Source organism: Catharus ustulatus, chromosome 9, assembly GCF_009819885.2.
Source record: "Catharus ustulatus isolate bCatUst1 chromosome 9, bCatUst1.pri.v2, whole genome shotgun sequence".
NCBI classification, from domain to species: Eukaryota; Metazoa; Chordata; class Aves; order Passeriformes; family Turdidae; genus Catharus; species Catharus ustulatus.
Window position 1 is genome coordinate 19,863,816 of NC_046229.1, and position 19,006 is coordinate 19,882,821.

General features: G+C 42.3%; 1 protein-coding gene across 1 annotated transcript in view; it reads left to right on the forward strand.

Annotated features, from left to right (window-relative positions):
- PLPPR4 (phospholipid phosphatase related 4) overlaps positions 1 to 9,235 on the forward strand; it is a 30,421-nt gene extending 21,186 nt beyond the window's left edge. Inside the window, exons 5-7 of the mRNA XM_033067272.1 lie at positions 1,006 to 1,063; positions 2,328 to 2,501; positions 4,478 to 9,235. Of these exons, the coding sequence (XP_032923163.1) occupies positions 1,006 to 1,063; positions 2,328 to 2,501; positions 4,478 to 5,815 (1,570 nt within the window). The 3' untranslated portion in view covers positions 5,816 to 9,235. The remainder of the gene's footprint in view (positions 1 to 1,005; positions 1,064 to 2,327; positions 2,502 to 4,477) is intronic.
- The last annotated feature ends 9,771 nt before the right edge of the window (positions 9,236 to 19,006 follow it).

Here is a 19,006-nt window from a genome sequence, read left to right on the forward strand (position 1 = left end):
ATGTAGAACAGACAAGGCAAAATGCGTAGGAAAGAAATTTAGAAAGCAGACTGCTGCTTTGCAGAACAAATGTCTGTCTAAAGTTAAAGGACTCTGTCTCTGCTGTTTTAAAGTAGCTCACTTAGGTGTTGTTAGGAAATTGGCTGTATGTGGAGCCCAGTTAGGATGGCAAGACTCTCTGTGAATTATAGTTCAAGTATTAATCCCAAACTGGCCTTTGTCATGTGAAAGTTGCTGTAGTGACTGCAAGGTAGACATACTCTTCTTCATGAAGATGTGCAGGCTTAGACTTTTTTTAGGGCTTCTGTGATCTAGATGTCCACTGTAGAACAGGTATTACTGAATTCAAACCCAGCTTTTTTTCTCTCTGCTAAGTAAAAACCTCTTTCATATTCACATCACTTTTCTTTAGTTGTTTTTAGAGAGTTGAAATGGGTCTAGAAGATTAATAATACTAAAATGTTAGAGAGCCTGATGTGATGGTTCTGTGTAGCTCCTGCATGCGCAAAACCTCCTTTTCGTGTCAGAAAAGTAGAAGCTAAGCTGTCACTTTTAAACTTCATATCTGAAGATTTTAACTCAAGACCCAGTCCACATAACTTAAGTCTCCAGGTTTTCAATTGGAGCGGAAGGCCCTCAACAATTTCAAGATATTGCCTACTGTCTCAGAGTTTGGACATGTTTTCATTTATTCTCTTTCTCTGGCCTTCAAGAAGGGGCCCAGTAATTCTTAAAATACTGTCCCTGTGTTGCTGTGCTCCATTAGCTGCTGTCATGATGTAAGGTTCTGAATTTTTTAAAATTTAAATAAACCTATAGACATAGAAAATAAAGATGTAGTTTGCCTCTCTCTGAGAAAAATGTCACGCAATGACAAATGTTACTGCTAGATCACATATAGCTTAGGAAGTATAAGATGGCTGTACCACCCAGTGTTTTTATCAGTGAGCACTAGCACTGTGCATTTGAACTGAGAAGTATAATTTGAGTGTCCTTCCTTGGCAGAAAGTCATTCCCTTCTCAACATGCCACCCTAGCAGCCTTTGCAGCAGTGTACGTTTCGGTGAGTAACCAACTCTGTTCAGTTTCATTTATACAAGACAAAAGTCAGAAAGTAATTTGCTGTATAGTATAAAATTATGTGTTGCCTGGATATCTTGGATGGATGGATGCTTTTATCCTAGCAATTTTAAAGCAAAATAAAACTATTAATAAAGCTGTTTTTATTGTAGCTGTTAAAGAATAAGGAAAAGAATCAACTGCTTCATATCTTTTGTTAAGAAGCAAACAAAAGTGTTATGTTAAAGTATATTTGATACCTCATATTATCCTCATATAAAATGCAGCGTTTATCTGTCTTAGAGTGGTATTTTAACTTACCAGTCAAATTAATCATTATGTGTGCTTCCTTTTCTTTGTTGCTGTCTTCTCTTGATTTTCTGCTTTTAAACTTGAAGCATTAAGGGCCATACATCCATGTGATGTAGTTTGATTTCACCTCCAGAGATTTGCAGCATGGATGAAATGGCACAATCACTCCCAGAGGCCTTCAAGGTGTTACTGCAAAGCAAGTGAATAAAACCCATCAGTCACTAGCAGAGAATTGTGGGACATGCTGCAGCAATCACAGCTGATTTTGCACCTCTGAGCAGCAACATTTCTTCAGTATGGCCCACAGTGCTAGTACTATAGACAACTTAATTGAAGTTTTAAAAGTAATTCCATCACTGGTGCTGTAAAAATCAGAGGAAAACAACAGTAATGACCAGTTAATGACTTAGATAATAGTATTGTGCATGTACTGGGAGCTTGACAGTGTTTATTCTGCCCAGGGAAAGGCCAGAATTTGGAATAACACTGATGAACCACCTCCACTCAGTTTTTGTGACCTCCCTGATATTATGGCCCTGAGTTGAGAAATGACTCTCTAAAGCATCTGGTGGTAGCTTTTGTTGGAACAGGTTATTGCATTCATCTGGTGTGACATCTGGCTTTTGTATTTCACAAGTGGTGGCTCCTTAGTCACATTTATAGAACATTTAGATGCTGATTGCGAACAGTATTGAGGCATAAAATACTTATCCTAATTGATGTCAATAAGCAACACTGCCTATGCTTTTGGAAATCCATTCCTTATCATTTCAGATCTTTCTGCAGTAAGTCAGCAAATTTTAACAGGTCTTTAAAGTAAAATTAAATTGATTACTTGTAATATTACTGTGTACTAATGATTTATATATAAAAGGAACACTGAATGTGAGAAATAAACATCCTCTTAGGTATATTTAAGTTTCTTCAACTGCTTCTTTATTTCTTTATTTTTCAAGATGTACTTCAATTCTACATTAACAGACTCCTCAAAACTTCTTAAACCACTCTTGGTCTTTGCCTTTATCATCTGTGGAATTATATGCGGTCTGACTCGTATCACCCAGTATAAGAATCATCCAGTTGATGTTTACTGTGGCTTTCTCATAGGAGGAGGAATTGCTCTCTATTTGGTAAATATAATTGTCATGGTTAAGTTTTAGCAAATTAAACTTCTAAAGCTGGAATAAGAGTAGTGGGTATTTTTATGAAAACTTTTCATCATGCTCACATGCCATAAGTATAAATAAAGTCAATATGTATTGAAGATGATGAATTAGGGATAATGACTTTAAAAGTAAACAGGAAAAAACAAACATGTATTTCAATGTGGAATATAATCCTCCGGCATTGTATACAGAAACAGTTCTAACTTTATGTGTTTATTAAATACAAAAAACCACTCTTTTCTAATCCACACTTAAAAGCATAACATAAGAAAAATATTTGACTAATCGGTATTTGTTGCTGACATGAGTTGATACTGACAGTATTTGCTTTATGATCTCAAAAAATTATTTAATTAGTATGAGCAACTCAGCTGAGTGAATTGCTGAATCTCCAAGAAATTAAAGGCAATATTGTACACTTGTGATTCTTTGGAGTTCTGAAGGAAACCATGCCAGGGAAAAAGGATGGTCAAATCAGGTTATTCCTATGTTATCATATTATTTCTTTTCCTTTGTACTTTGTCAAAAGAGATGAAGCACCTTGCAAGAGTCCTGTGAGGAAACATGTAGGTCAGGCCTGATTGTATCTGTCAGAAAGGAAGCTCATCAAACACTTGCTTTTGCTTGCTGCTCTCAGTATGTCTCCAGCAGGAATTCACTGCCCCGGCTGCTCAGAGAGCACCACAGGTGCCTGGGAGCAGAGCTTCTGCTGACACCCCTGCTTGAGTGTAAGCAGGTGAACAGAAGGGTCTTAACAGACAGTGGGATGGTTTTACCTCCAAGCAGTCAATGATGAATTTTAGTATAATACTAAAATAAGTTCATTTCCTGACCCCCTATCTTCTGTGATAACATAACCTGAGGTACCTGCAGATGGTCTGCAGAGGTGACCCAGGAAAAATGCTTTTCACAGTGGCAGAAGAAGGAGCAGTCAGAGTAATAACAGAAACTCCATGAGCTACTAAAGTCAGCCTCTATGATTGCCTTGTGAGCAGAAAGGCACTCAGTTGAGATTATTATTTCAGATGACTCTCTGTTGTAGATTTACTAAATGGAGCTGTTGTCCCCATGTTTGAAATACACAAACAAGTATGCTTTGTTAGGTTTTAATTTACTGTTAGGTGACATCACACAGCACAGGGTATGTTGTCCTCATATGTTGTCCCTGTACTCAGTAAACCTGCCCTCAAAACTACACATCAATAGGAGGATGGAGAAATAATGTGAAACTACAAATAATTCTGAAAGGAGTGTAAAGAACGACTAACTCAAGTGATTGAGTCAGATATTTGACCCTCTCACAGAGTACCCTCAGTGGAGCCTTTTTTAAATGAAAGCATTTTAGAGTGAGTCTACTGATTAGGAAAATGTTTTATAACTAAATCTTATTAAAGTTCTGCACAGCTTGGAAAGCAATTGATTTAAATTTGATAAATGTTTCTATGATGTAGATATTGTATTACATGGTTATTGTGCAGTAGAAAGGGCAGAATCTGCTAATGGCAGAGAACAACTCAAGCTGTAACAAGATTCAGTAAATCAGGACAGGCGGTAGTATAGCTGTAAAATAGCTTTGCCTAACAGATTGGAAACATCTATTTTGCTTTTTCTCTAAAACATTACTTCTGTAGCTGTATCTGTTGCTTGATTAAAAGAAAGCTCATGGAAGATAATCCATACCTCAGCTGTTTATTGCCATGAATAATATGCCCTAGTTATCCTAGTGAGACTACTTCATACATACCTAGAGGTACCAGATTGAGGACAGAATTTGGACTAAGGCTGTACTAGAGAGGAAGGGCAAGTGAGCATACCCATCAGTTTAGCTGGAGTAATTATGTCACTGAATTCTATTTAAAAGCAAAAGAATGTAATTAAAGTACCTTAAAATGCGTCCTTTTTAACTTAACCAATTGTTGATGCTTCTGTCCAAATATCAGGGCCTATATGCTGTGGGGAACTTCTTACCAAGCGACGAGAATGTGTTTCATCCAAATTTTCACAGAGAACCTCTAAGGTCATTGACAGACCTCAGCCAAGATGCCAACAGAATCCTGCCAGGTAAAAATGGCAGCAGCAGCGATGGCATTGTCTCTCACCGTAGAGAAAGTATCCTGAATAGAAACCACAGAGATTCAGGCTCTCTGACCAATCTCAAGAGAGCAAATGCTGATGTAGAAATAATAACACCACGAAGCCCAATGGGAAAGGAAAACATGGTTACTTTCAGCAACACTTTGCCAAGAGTCAACACACCATCCTTGGAAGATCCAGCAAGACGAAATGCAACAATACACGCATCAATGGATTCTGCCCGTTCCAAACAGCTGCTGTCCCAGTGGAAGAACAAGAATGAAAGTAGAAAGTTGTCACTGCAGGTAATAGAGACTGAATCTGGCCAGTCACCACCAAGGGCTATCGAAATGAGGTCAAGCTCAGAACCCTCCAGAGTGGGTGTAAATGGTGACCATCATGGCCCAACTAGCCAGTACCTGAAAATCCAACCTGGCAGCGTACCAGGTTGTAACAACTCAGGTCTTACTGGTGGGCCGAGGGTCTCTATTCAGTCCCGTCCTGGCTCATCCCAGCTAGTACACATTCCTGAAGAGACTCAGGAGAACGTGAACACATCACCCAAAAGTAGTTCAGCAAGAGCTAAATGGCTGAAAGCTGCTGAGAAGAGTGTTGCATGCAGGAGTAATAGCCAGCCAAGAATCATGCAAGTAATAGCCATGTCTAAGCAGCAAGGAGTGCTTCAGGGCAGTCCAAAGAGTTCAGAGGGAAGCACAGTGACCTGTACAGGAGCCATCAGATATAAAACCTTGACAGACCATGAGCCAAGTAGCATTGTAAGAGTTGAGGCCCATCCAGAAAATAACAGACCTGTAATTCAAATGCCATCAGAAGGTGAAGGAAGTGGGTCATGGAAGTGGAAAGGTCCTGAAAAAGTCACTCTTCGTCAAACGTATGAGCTAAATGATCTTAACAGAGACTCTGAGAGCTGTGACTCCTTAAAAGACAGTTACGGGTCAGGTGACAGGAAAAGAAGCAACATAGATAACACCGAGCATCACCATCATGGAATCACCACGATAAGAGTCACACCAGTGGAGGGAAGTGAGATTGGCTCAGAGACTCTGTCCATTTCTTCTAGCCGGGACTCAACACTTCGAAGAAAAGGTAACATCATTTTAATTCCTGAGAGAGGGAGCAGTCCAGAGAACACCAGAAACATCTTCTACAAAGGCACATCCCCCACACGAGCATATAAGGACTGAGAGGAGACATATCAGCTGGACCATACCACCACAAAGTAAACACATCTTGACACAGGTTCTGCTCTCTTTGTTTTGAGCTGATATTTACCTTTATGTGCCAAATTATTGACCAGCAGCCCTGCATTGCTGATGTGCAATGTGCATGAGCCTGTGAAAAGCATGTGGTGGGGGGAAAAGCACAATGCCAGAACTAATGTGAAACATTTTCATGCAACTTGTTTCTTCAGATTCAAAACATTTATCTGAGGGCGACGATGTCAATTAAAAGAATGGTCTTGAACACAGACACTGTATTTCCTGAATGTGCCAACTTTTTATTTTATATTTGTGTCCAATATTGACTGACTTTTTCACAGCAAAGGCTGTATCAATGGTATATATTCACCTTTGCAGAATTTGCACCAAATCTTTAATACAGGATGGTGCTGATGATAACTTTACATGTTTTGAAAAGTTACATAATTAATAGACTCTGCAAACATGACATATTGATGTGCAGTTACTTTACAAGTAATATTGCTAATACTATGATGATGCTGGCTGCATTCATTTAGCGTAGGAAATATTTACAGCTTTGTTATAGTGGATCTGTCACATTCAAAGATTGCAAAGGTTTTGTGTAGTTCTTTAAGATGTCTACTGCAACAAAAAGTGTGTGGGTGACATTCCATTAGAATGGAATGACTATCTATTTTGAATAGTTTTGCTGCTACTGCTCAACTTTTGTTTAAGAACAGGTGCTACTAATGAAGAGGCTGCTTCTTAGTGGGCTAACTTGTAGAATTGTTTTCAATTACATTTTTTAAGGGGTCTTATCAAGTACTACAAGTAATTAAGATTTTACATTTTTAAACTTCTTATTCTGTCCTTCAGCGGCCCTTCCATTTTTCTATTAGTTTTTAAACAAATAATGGAGGTCACCAATAACTGCAAGATGTGCAAATGTGAAAGGTGAGCCATGAGTAAATAAAAATAGATGGCAACTTTCCTGACCAGCTTCCAAGGAGACAGGAATTAATATCATAGCTCACACTTAGAAGCAGTCATTCACCTCACTTGCTTAGTATGCCACAAGAACAATCACAAGTTTCACCCCAATCACCATCATGGAGGGGATTTGTGCTTCGCTAAAAAGAGCAGAATCACTGAACAAGTGTTGCACTGTGCCACTACTACAGTTCACTTCCCTTGAGACACCCTCCAGAGCCTTCTTAACCGTGATAGTTTTCCCACCACTGCCACTTAAGAATATAAAAGGTCTCTGCACTTGAGAGAACATGAATTATCTTAGTAAACCAAGCTTTGGGTATAATGAAAAGCCTTGCCTGCTAAAAATCTCCATTGCCAAAAAGTTATTGAAAGGATAAGCTTTGAAAGGAATAAACATGGCATGTCTTAGAATGGGCCTGCTAGAAGAAATGCCTCATTTCATTTGGCTCTGACTTAAACCCTGAAGGAAGCCAGGGGCAGTGCTCACCCACTGCAGCTCTTCATTCTCTCCTATTTCTACCTGAAGGAGAACTCCTCTCAGACACCTGCCAGCTCCCCTGCTAGGAGGGGAAGGGAATAGCTTAGCAGTCCTCTCACTGAATAAGAAGTAGTAGATCAGGTCTGTTCTCTGGCTTCTTGAGAGAAGTGTTTTGGTCTAAGTCCTCTTCTCATTTAGGGTATCAGAAGACCAGATACGTTCTCTATAGTCAGAACCTGTCTACGGACCCTATCCCACAGAACTCTAAGGAAAAGCCCACCCTACCCCAGCCAAGTAGGAGGTAGAAGGAAGAATCATTCTGTTCAAGAAGATCAACAGCACAACACATAGACCAAAAAAAACCAAAAAAACCCCGAACCAAACAGCAAAACAAAAACCCAAAAAAAAGACCTCCAAACCAAAACAAAATCCCAAACCCAACCCAAACCTAAGTAATTTCACAAGGATGAGGATGGTGTTTGTGAGTCAATGGAAAGCTTTATATGTACTTCCCAGTTTTTCAGGTGCTCCAGGCTTACTGAATGCTTGCTGTCAAGCCAACTGTGCCAAGCAATGTTTCCCTCACCTGCCCATCACCCAGTGCTATGGAAGAGTGCCAGTCCTTAAAGAAATGACCACACTCCTTCTGCTATTGATACAAGATGACCCCATCATACTTAGGATGATTGGGAGAAAGTATTCTGCAGGTTGCATGTAAGAAGCTACCAAGTAGGGTTGCAGCATATTGTCTATGTTAACGGCACTATATGTTGAAGAAACACTTTAAGGCACATCAGCTGGGAAAAAAATCCTAGATACCAGGAGAAAAAGAAAAAGAAGTACGTAATTTTTTTAGAAATAAGTTCTCAGATGCTAGTATTTCCAAGTCAGGATTTGTTTTTTTGTTTCAAAAGGATGTATCTTTAGTCCTTGGTATTTAATATGAAATTTTGTACAAGATTCCAAGGAATTACAAACACTTGGACTGTCGTGAAGAAAACCCTTTGGATTTAAGTTTAGTCTAGGTACAGGATAAAGCAGGTAGGATTAGCTTTAAAGGAATGGGTAAGACACAAACACTGTTGGCCTATCAATGCAGGGAAATAAGATGCAATTATTTGTTAGTTTGTAAGTGCAGGGGAAAAGAACATAAGTAGATGAACCTGGAAATAAAGGAAAATTGAAATGGAGAATAATGGCAATAAAGCAAAGATTAGAAAATGTTCCCTCTGGCAATTTAGCTGTTTTGGAAACAGCAGGATTCCTGGTGGGAGTGTTTGTTCTTTATTCCTTGGTTTTAGTCAGATATATATTGGCATATATGTTGCTTTTATTACTCTAAAACTTGCTGCACTATTTCAAGTGCAGTGTGATATTTTTCCTAAAGTTTCCTATTTCTTAAGAAAAGATTTTAAAGCTCTTGTGTAATCATTGAAATTATGTTCTATACATAAATATTGATATATTCTTTTTTACTCAAAGTGCCAAAGGCTACTGTTTTTAATAATGGCTTATCAAATTATATTACGTTAGAGAGCAGAAGTGTAATAATATATACATTGGAACTCAGACCTCTGCATGTATATTTGATAAGGAGCCTTTTGTAAAATTACTCTTTGTTTACATTCCACTGGTACCTTAATTTAAAATTAATCAAATAAATTGACAGGTGACATCTTCTTAGTGTTCTGATTTTCTTACTTGCTAACAGGCACGAATTTCTTTGTTAGGCTGTGCTTTACTGAGAAAAGAAAATACTTTAAAATAAAATATGTTTTTAAATGAGAATTCTCTATATAAAGTATTGTGTTTAATAAAATGTTATGCCATGTTTTCAAATGGAAAATAATTTGTAAATTGCTATAAATGTATTTTGTTAAATAAGTACAGATCAATGCTATTGTGTGAGTTTATTGTGCTAACATCATGAAATAAAGATAAAATTCCTCATTCATGTTTGTTTATCTGTGGTGAAGAAAAGTCTCATTCCCCCCCCACAAATCGTTTTTCACAATTAGGTATCTCATTACGTGTAAAAGTGGTCATCAGTGAGAAACCTTGACACCTGCACAGCAGTAAGAATTTGTAAGGAACAGTGCCCAAACAAACTTTTCTCTAACCAAAAAACATTTTACAAAAAACCCCAAGGGAATTGGGAACATCAAGCCATATGAGGACATGCCTGCTCAATCATTCTGCAGCACCAGCTGCATTGCTAAGCCCAAATGCCCCTAAACCATCTTGCTAGTGTTGGGTAGAGCTGCCAGACATAGTGAGGCCAGCCTTGGATTTGTGAATGAGAACAGGGCAGATGTCAGAGGCAAACCTGAGAGGAGCAGCCTAGAAGGCAAACAAGGTAGTGCGGTAAACAAACAGCAAAGACTGTCTCCAAGCCTGTCTTGAAAAACCCTGACTGAAATGGCAGCAGCAGGGCCCAGGTGCCTGGGGTGGAAGACAGCTGTAGCTGAGGCTTGCACTGGCACTGCCAATGGCCTATAATAAGGACCACAGGGAGCGGCAGAGCCCCTCCAATGCATGGCAGCACAGCAAATGACTCTGAGAACCCAAGTGTGCCTGGGCCTTTGTGCACAGACTGCGCCTTTGCACTTGTGTGTCTTTGGAGCAGGTGACCTGCTGTGGCTGGGGGCACTGGGCAGCTGCTGTCCCTGCTGGCTCCAGCCAGGCAGTGCAGAGCTGAGTGGTGACAATGTCACACATGTGCCATGCTCCACGCCAAGGCACAGGGTGGGTGGACTGACATCGCCTCAAGCTGTGGTGCAAATCTGGGTCACTTGGCAATCCCTGTGCCATGACTTTCATGACAAGTTAAGATGGAAGCCCTCAAGCAAGAAAGTAATAAAAAACCAGTATGTTGTCTCTCAAAGAAAGGCAAGTGTCTGTACATTTGTGATACTATTCCCTCTGTGGTGACAGAAGGTGCTTTCTTCTTGTGGCTGGGGCTGAAGAATGTCCTGCGCCCATGGCATGAGCAGCCAGTTTCAGGAGAGGCCTCTCATCTGGCCAGCAGCAGATGCATTATATGCCGTGAGTGAGGCTGTGTGAAGCATAAGGGCTGTGGCCCAAGGTTACGGTGTTTCATCCTCTGGGACGTGTTAGTAGCCTGGAAAAGCTACACGCAGCTATGGCTGGGAGAGACCTCGTGAAGGATGGAAGAGAGAAAAACAGACTAGGGTAGGACTGCTGAAAGCTGATGAATGCAAATCTGATGAGATCTCCCCTGGGATTGGCCCCTTCCATGGGTCACAAAGGGGCCTAGACAATTAGCTCAAACATTTTAAAGGGCACATTTTAAACATCTGAATTTAGGCTAAAAACAAAGTCCCCCTCTGAAGGGTATCTTTGATAGAGATTATATTATAAAACTTCATCTAAGATGAAGATGACAAACCTTGTCACATTCTCTTAGACCATTCTGGCTACAGCAAGAGTGTCACTAATTTAAGAGAGCTGCTCACTGTAATCAAGATTGATGACTAAACGTGGTCACGTTTACAAAGGTATGACTGATTAAACTGAAACTTAAATCTATTTTGTGCTGGGCTTATAAGAGCTTCAGAGGCCTTCATATAAGAAGTCGCATAAGACAAGACTATACCAGAATCAGTTTGGTGCAGATTTATGAAGGCCTTTGGTGTGACAGATGAGTGCACACCTAATTTGGCAGTAACATTTTAAATGCTTTAGAACTCTTGTTCATAAAGTTAAGAATAAAATCTTTTCACAAACCTTAAAGCACAGAATGTATCAAACATGCGATAAAAATTCCAAGTGTCTTCATATTCTACATTCAAAATAAAAGTAAGGAAACTCCAGCTGCATACATGTGCATAAAAACACACACAACACAAAGTTAACATGTTCAAGACAGTGTTTATAAGGAGAAAGCTAAACCTTAAGTTTAAATCAAGGAACAAATTTTGTCAAGGTTGCAAATACTCTCTCTAAAATTTTTCTGCTTTGCCTGCAGTAATCTCTTCAGGCATTCCAAATATGCATATAGACATCATTTAATGATACCTCCCATATATTAAATCTGTGATTTTTGCCATAAAGGATAACACAAATCTTCACATTCAATTGCTTTATCAGCACATTCCTGTTTAAAAAAAAAACAACCAAAAACCCTAAGAATTTATCCATGACTAAAGTAAGTCTGCTCAGTCCTAGAAAGCTTGTCTCATGTTCAAAGGGAAAAAAACATCCCCCTTCCAAACCTCTCCCTACCTTCAAAGGTCAGGTGTCATTCAGCATTTTCATACTCTATTACTTTTTCAGTGCTGCTCAGAAGGAAATGGGAGTCTTGGGGATTTGTGGATCTGTCAAATCTCTGCAGGTACTAAATGATGCATAAGGAAAAGCTCTGCTCTCTCACCAAATCATTCAGAGGAGACTGGAGCATGTCTGAGTGCAACATGATCCTGTTCCTGCTCTGCTTCAAACAGAGTTTGTGGATTATGATGTCTGTTCCTACCCCATGCTAGGGCCAGATCATCTCTGCTATGTGAATAACATCACACAACTGGGAGCAATGGCTTTGCTCATTTTCACCTGTAAACTATATAACTATACTTTGTAAGTAATAGCCATATCTGAATGTTCTCTAAAATTAGCTATAATGTTTTCAATTAGTACAGGCTAGGTTTATCAAAGTTCACAGTATTCGGTGTTCTTTCATGTACACATTGATGCAATATTCTTTGCCTGAGCTACATTACTGATCCTGTGGGTCAGCCACCCTGAAATTTATTTGCTTTATCAAGGAGAGGTGTGGATACTTACCAGAGTCCAGGTGTACACTTTTTCCATAGAGCATCAGCAGGGTCTGAAAACTTGTGCATTTGTTGCAGTCTCCTCTGATACTTATTTTCTTCCTATAGCATTTGAGAAGTATCTTTGCTCTTGCAAGACAGAGTTTTCACAGAAGTGATTCCAACATCCTATATCTCCCAACACTCATTATGAACCAGCCTGGCAGGGAATAGTTGCAGGCTTTGGCCACTTCTAGGCTTTAGTTTCCTGAGAACTGCTATGGGTATGATGACAAATTATGCCTTGGTTTACTACCAAAGAATGAACAGAAAAACTGAAGAGAAGCACGCAGTTTAAATGATCAGGACAGTTTCATATAGCACATTCTGATTGGTAGCACAAAACAAATGTGCTGTGAGCTCTGTAAGCCTAACAGATTGCAGACTTGTCTAACCTGCCAAACCAAGGCAAACAGTGGAAAGAGGTTTCTTAAAATGCTTTTATTTTTAATGAAAGAGTTTTATTTTTTATGAAAGAGTTCTCCATTCACCAACTTCTTTTATGATGCAGGCGGAACAATTCAGATATAAGTTTAAAAGCCCCAAAACTTATACCTTACCCAAGAAAAAAAAGTGATTCAGGAGAAAGTTCAAGATGCTATACAAAATAGAAGAGTAAGCAGCAGTGAAAGAACAAAATAATAATTTTTAAATTTGCATGTGATTTTTATCAAGCAGTGTAGGCAGCTAATTAGTACAATCAGTGCTTTCTTAATTCCTCTTCAGTTATTCATCAAATAAATGAAGACTAGGTCACTGCAACACAATTAATTTCCTCCATACCTAAGATACAAAATGTGCCTAGTTTACAAAGCCCTGAGCTCTTGTCATTGAGAAGGGTAAGGGGAGGAACCAAAAGAACTGGTGAGAGTATATCTTAATCTAGGAAGTGATACAGAAGTTAATGGGTACTTTATGATATTCAAGATCAAATTTTTTGAAAATTACAAGAGTAGCTAATCTAGGACTGGACATGCAGCTAACACAACCAAAATACAGTAATTTCACGAATACAAGCCGCACCAATTTGACCAAAATTTTGGTGGAAACCCGGAAGTGCGGCTAATATTCCGGGGCGGCTAATCTATTAACAAAATTCTAAAAGCTGCCAACACGGAAGTGAGAGCCCGCGGCAGCCCCAAGCCAAGCTGGAGCCCGGCCGGCCCCGGCAGAGGTGGGAAAGCCTGGCAGAGGCGGGGCCAGCAGTGTCGGGGGCGGGCGGCAGAGCCTGAGCCAGCAGGGCGGGGGAGCCCGGGAGAACTGGGGCTAGCAGTGCAGGGGAGCATGGCAGAAGCAGGAAGGCCGGCGGGTGGGGCTGCCTGGCAGCGGGGGAAGCCCAGCATAATCGGGGCCAGCAGCGTGGGGGAGCCCGGCGGTGCGGGGGCCTGCAGTGCCGGCCAGGGCGAGGAAACGCGGCGGCGGTGCAGACGGGAGGGGGCGGCCGGCGAGCCTGGTGGCGGCGGCGGCAGCCCTGCCGGCGGGGCGAGCGAAAGCGGCGCTCGCGAAAGCGCCGCCGCTCGCGAAAGCGCCGCCGCGAGCCGCGAACCGCGAGCCGCGAACCGCGAGCCGCGAGCCGCGAACCGCGAGCCGCGAACCGCGAGCCGCGAACCGCGAGCCGCGAACCGCGAGCCGCGAACCGCGAGCCGCGAACCGCGAGCCGCGAGCCGCGAACCGCGAGCCGCGAACCGCGAGCCGCGAACCGCGAGCCGCGAAAGCGCCGCCGCGAACCGCGAGCCGCGAACAGCGAGCCGCGAAAGCGCCGCCGCGAACCGCGAGCCGCGAACCGCGAGCCGCGAAAGCGCCGCCGCGAACCGCGAGCCGCGAGCCGCGAAAGCGCCGCCGCGAACCGCGAGCCGCGAACCGCGAGCCGCGAACCGCGAGCCGCGAAAGCGCCGCCGCGAACCGCGAGCCGCGAACCGCGAGCCGCGAAAGCGCCGCCGCGAGCCGCGAGCCGCGAGCCGCGAAAGCGCCGCCGCGAACCGCGAGCCGCGAACCGCGAGCCGCGAAAGCGCCGCCGCGAACCGCGAGCCGCGAACAGCGAGCCGCGAAAGCGCCGCCGCGAACCGCGAGCCGCGAAAGCGCCGCCGCGAACCGCGAGCCGCGAACCGCGAGCCGCGAAAGCGCCGCCGCGAACCGCGAGCCGCGAACCGCGAGCCGCGAAAGCGCCGCCGCGAACCGCGAGCCGCGAAAGCGCCGCCGCGAACCGCGAGCCGCGAGCCGCGAGCCGCGAAAGCGCCGCCGCGAACCGCGAGCCGCGAAAGCGCCGCCGCGAACCGCGAACCGCGAGCCGCGAAAGCGCCGCCGCGAACCGCGAGCCGCGAGCCGCGAACCGCGAGCCGCGAAAGCGCCGCCGCGAACCGCGAGCCGCGAGCCGCGAACCGCGAGCCGCGAAAGCGCCGCCGCGAGCCGCGAGCCGCAAACCGCGAGCCGCGAGCCGCGAACCGCGAGCCGCGAAAGCGCCGCGGGGCGGGCGCGGCGCGGGGCGGGCGCGGCGCTCGCGAGGCGCGGCGCGGGGCGAGCCCGGCGGCGGCAGCCCTGCCAGCCGGGCGAGCGAACGCGGCAGCGGGGCGGTGCTGACGGGAGAGGGGGGCCAGCGAGCCCGGCGGCGGCGGCGGCAGCACCACCCGGCCACCCCGCCGAGCCGTGGCGCTGAGCTGGGCCACCCGGCCCCGTCGGCAACCATGAGCGGGCCGAGCCTGCCTGGCCCCGCCCCGAGCCAGTAAAGCCCGCTATGCCGCGATCCTCTTACTAATTGGCCAATTTGTGAAAGCTGCGCACGGATTCTCGCGACGAACGAAAGTGCGGCTAATATTCGGGGTGCGGCTTATCTATTGACAAAGACAGCAACATTGTCGAGGCACCGGGGGTGCGGCTTATAATCCGTGCGGCTTGTATTCGTGAAACTACTGTACTTCAGAACCTGAAGGAACATATTACCAGTGAAGCTCACTGAGTGGATTTGTAGCAAGGCTGGTGAGTTGGGCAGTGTCAGTTGTATGCCACTAAGCCACGTTAGACTGTACAGTCTGTTGTATAAAGGAATGCATGTAGAGAGACACAGCAAGAGATCTGCTGCCATAGAAACAGATGTAGCTGCTGGATGTGCTGCATCATTGCTACACTGAGGAAAAACCATGGATCAGCAGTATACCACAGACTGCATGTAACTTGCTTTGTTCAATCAGAATTTAAAATCTGAAACAGATAAATGATGATCAGTTATTATTCATAGTATAGTGTAGCTGCACAGGTTTAGCATACTTTCTATTAGGAGTAGTGGAAACTGGAGATGAAAAACTAAACAATTAAGGAATAATTATCATTCAGAAGCTTTAATCTGATTTTCATAGTGCTTTGCATTCTCAAAAAAATAAAAAAAGCTATAGTGCATGATCGTTCGTTTCTTATCCAGACATTGCTCCTGAAGCAGTTACAGAGTATTTACTTTTGCAGTGTTTATTCCTATTTGCTAGAAAATGAAGTTGAAATTCCATATTTCTAATCCAGCTCTCCTATTCCAGTTGATGGTACTTTCTTGTACATAAGGAATCCAACTATCAGAACCACACACTTACAAGGGTGCCCATTCCAATTGCTATTACACCCAGTATTGTTCCAGTCTTGTAGAGCCTTAATCAGCCTGTTTCACCTACAGTGCAACTGCTTTATTTGGAATCAAGGAACATTTTTAACAAATAAAAATAAGCCACTGTCTAAATCACTGCAGAAACAGGACTTTAGGGTTTATTTTTAGAAAAAAAAATAATGATAACAGTTCAAGGCTGAAATGCTATTTCTCTGTAGTCAGTATGTCATTATTCATAATTCTCTAGAAAAGTGAAAATGTATTTCTGGTTTTAAATTATGGTAACATGGAGTTTTGGATTATCCAAAGAGAGCACTGATATACTGATATAGCACTGATTAGCACTGATATATAGCTAATAAATTGAATTTTGAGTCCACCCTGATTATTACTTCTTAAAAGACTGGACTACATAAAACAAAGTAGTTGTATAATAAATTACAGGTAGAAATGTAATATTTATTATATGTATTATATTTAGGGCACAAGGATGACATTTGGTACATGCCTGCAACTGTATTAATCTTGACTGAGTGCTGCCAATTCCTGGTAGAATTCTGATGTTATCATTTAAATAGGAAAAAAACTGCATGTTGTAAAATTATTCCGTTTTTCTCTCTTCTGAGAGACAAAAATAAAATGCTCCATTTAAATGCACTCCTACGTGGTTTTCACAGCATAATGATACTCTGTGGCAGCAGTTTGCACAGTAATGCTGCCTTCTACTAAAAAGTATGAATTGACCTTATGTAAACTGCAGTAATTGTTCCTGCATTAATGAAAAGATCCTTCATTTTTCCCAGAAGAGGAAATTCAATTGGATTAAGGTGCTATGAATCCAGAAGTCCAGGTATTTGCAATACTTACATGTCTCTGGTACCAATACCATAGAACAACCTATGCAAGCAGAAGCTTCTGGATATGAACATCACAGATCTATCACTTAAGCATAAGTGTTGAAAGTACTTTATGTCTTTTTAGCATATACTTTCCAAATACGTATTTTTAGATGTTTTGCTGAGCATTTAGTTGATTATATTGTCTCTTCACTGAACACAGAGTTCAAATCTCTGTACTATCAAGTGCCTGAAAGGAATCTTAAGAAGAAAATACTTTAATTCAGGTTGGCCTCATTTTTACTCCTTGAGAGTGCTTAGTATGTATCAGAATAATGAGTGCATATTAAGAAGATGAGACAAAAGGACAGAAGATTTGGATATTGTATGCTGTATCTTTTCAAACTGTGGTCTGCATCACCTTAAAAAAATTTAAAACCTAGCGGCTCTTGGGACAGTGAAGAGTCAGTTACAATAAACAAGATCCTTTAGCTATCATAGCAAATGTTAAAAACTTCTGGAACTGTGTGTTAGCTAACATAGTCACCCAGTCTTTTCATCATCTGAAGTCCGCTGGAACCAAATCAATCTTGAGGAAATGTATATTATCAAGTAACCTTGTATGTTCAAAAACTAGCAAATCTTCTAGCTCTTGCTACAACTTACAGCTCTGCCCAGGTAAGCAATCATAATGTCAAAATATGGCACACATATGGACACATATAAGATCGATGAGTGGATTAAATTAACTTCTAAACAATTTTTAAAAATAGAAAGAAATATTCCCTTGAAATTGCCAGAATTACTTGATAGCTGCCAGTAAGAAACCCATCGCACTATCCTTAGTGTGGCTGTGTAGAATGTGGATACAAATGGGCTGAGTGCAGCCCTTGCTGTCCTTGGTCCAGCATAAGAAGCCTGTGTGAGGCTTTGGGCTTTGAAAACTGTTAGCAGTAAGAGCCTGGGAAATGATTAACCTGTAGCAGTTTCAGTGATTCAGCACAGTCAGTGATTCACCAACATGGACAAGAATATAGAAAGAATGTGAACAAGAGGGGCAGACAATGAGTTATGGAAATCTTTGCTGTCTCCAGTTTCTTCCGTTCTCCTTTAATGCTCTTAGAAAAGTGGAAATCTAGGTATTTTTAGATTTTATAATACCTATTACTCCTCACTGTAGTATTATTGCCATGTCCTAGTACCCTTCCCTTGTTTTCTCACAAAAACTACAACTCTATACAATAGACTGTGTTTACCCATGTCTTCCTTTTTACCATATCATTACTTTTATTTCTTCTTAAATTGCACATGTTCTGGGAAGTACACTCTTCCTGTGTTTGTCATTACATGGTGAGGAAGATCATGACAGTAAACTGTAAAGGTGGCCAAAATATTTGTGTTCAAAGGTGACCCCAGAGGCTAATCCTGGCAGCCAGGACTCCAGAGAGGGTTCTGCATCACCCAACACAAACTGCTACACCACAACCCATGGAGACACTCTTGGGTCCCACTGTACTGGCAGCATGAATCACTGGAAGCATTGTGCCCCTTTACCTACAGAAACAAAAAGTGACTGACACATGCTTCTAGAAGGTTGATACTTCTTCCAGGTACCTATTGTTATTGCTCTTCATTTCTCCTCTCTCTTCTAAGAAAAAGATTCTACAGGAGCCAAGTGCAAATGAAGTGCAGTACCATCACATTTAGCTTTCAAAACAGGAATGTCTTCCAAAACAGATCAAATAATCAGCACTAACAAAACCATCAAATCAAGCAGTGACTAATTATTAACCCACATCAACAAACAGAAGCAGCAGCATTTCAGCTCTCCCCTTAGTGGAAAAATTCAAAACTGTGAAATGAGAAATGTTCTAGCTGGAACCTCGCAAATGTCCTAACCCCATTTCTCACCAATCTGTCTTTCCTGCCTATCAAATCCAATTGACTGACAGGCAATTTGTATGAACCTTTGTAATATGTAAGCTCCAGCAATTCTTTCTTTTAAAAGCCTTTCACTCCTGCTCACTGCAAGAGGTGTCTGTGGGAAGAAAACAAGCAAATTTGGCAGAAAGGAACCCATTAACTCCCATTAGCCCTGCTCTTAGGTAGGCAGCTGGGATGGGCCAAAGGCCAGAAATGGCAACTTCCTCATTATTTTTCTTCATCTCTCAAGAGATAGTGATGAGATCTTATTGGCCAACTAACATCTAAGTCCCATCAGACTATTTTAGAACAGATTAAGTCAAGATTGTTAGATGAAGATACAAAGCTAAAAAATACTGAGAATGGCACACTTTATGACATGAATTGGTCATTTCTTCAAGGAAGAGGAAGGATTATTTCTCTCTCCCCTTTTCCTTAGCAACCATCAAAATTTTGGGTTCTTTTTCATTTATAGAAGAGTCCTGATTTCAGGACTGCCAGAAAATAGAAGCATCTGCTTGTAACCAAGGCATTTTCTGAAAAGCACGG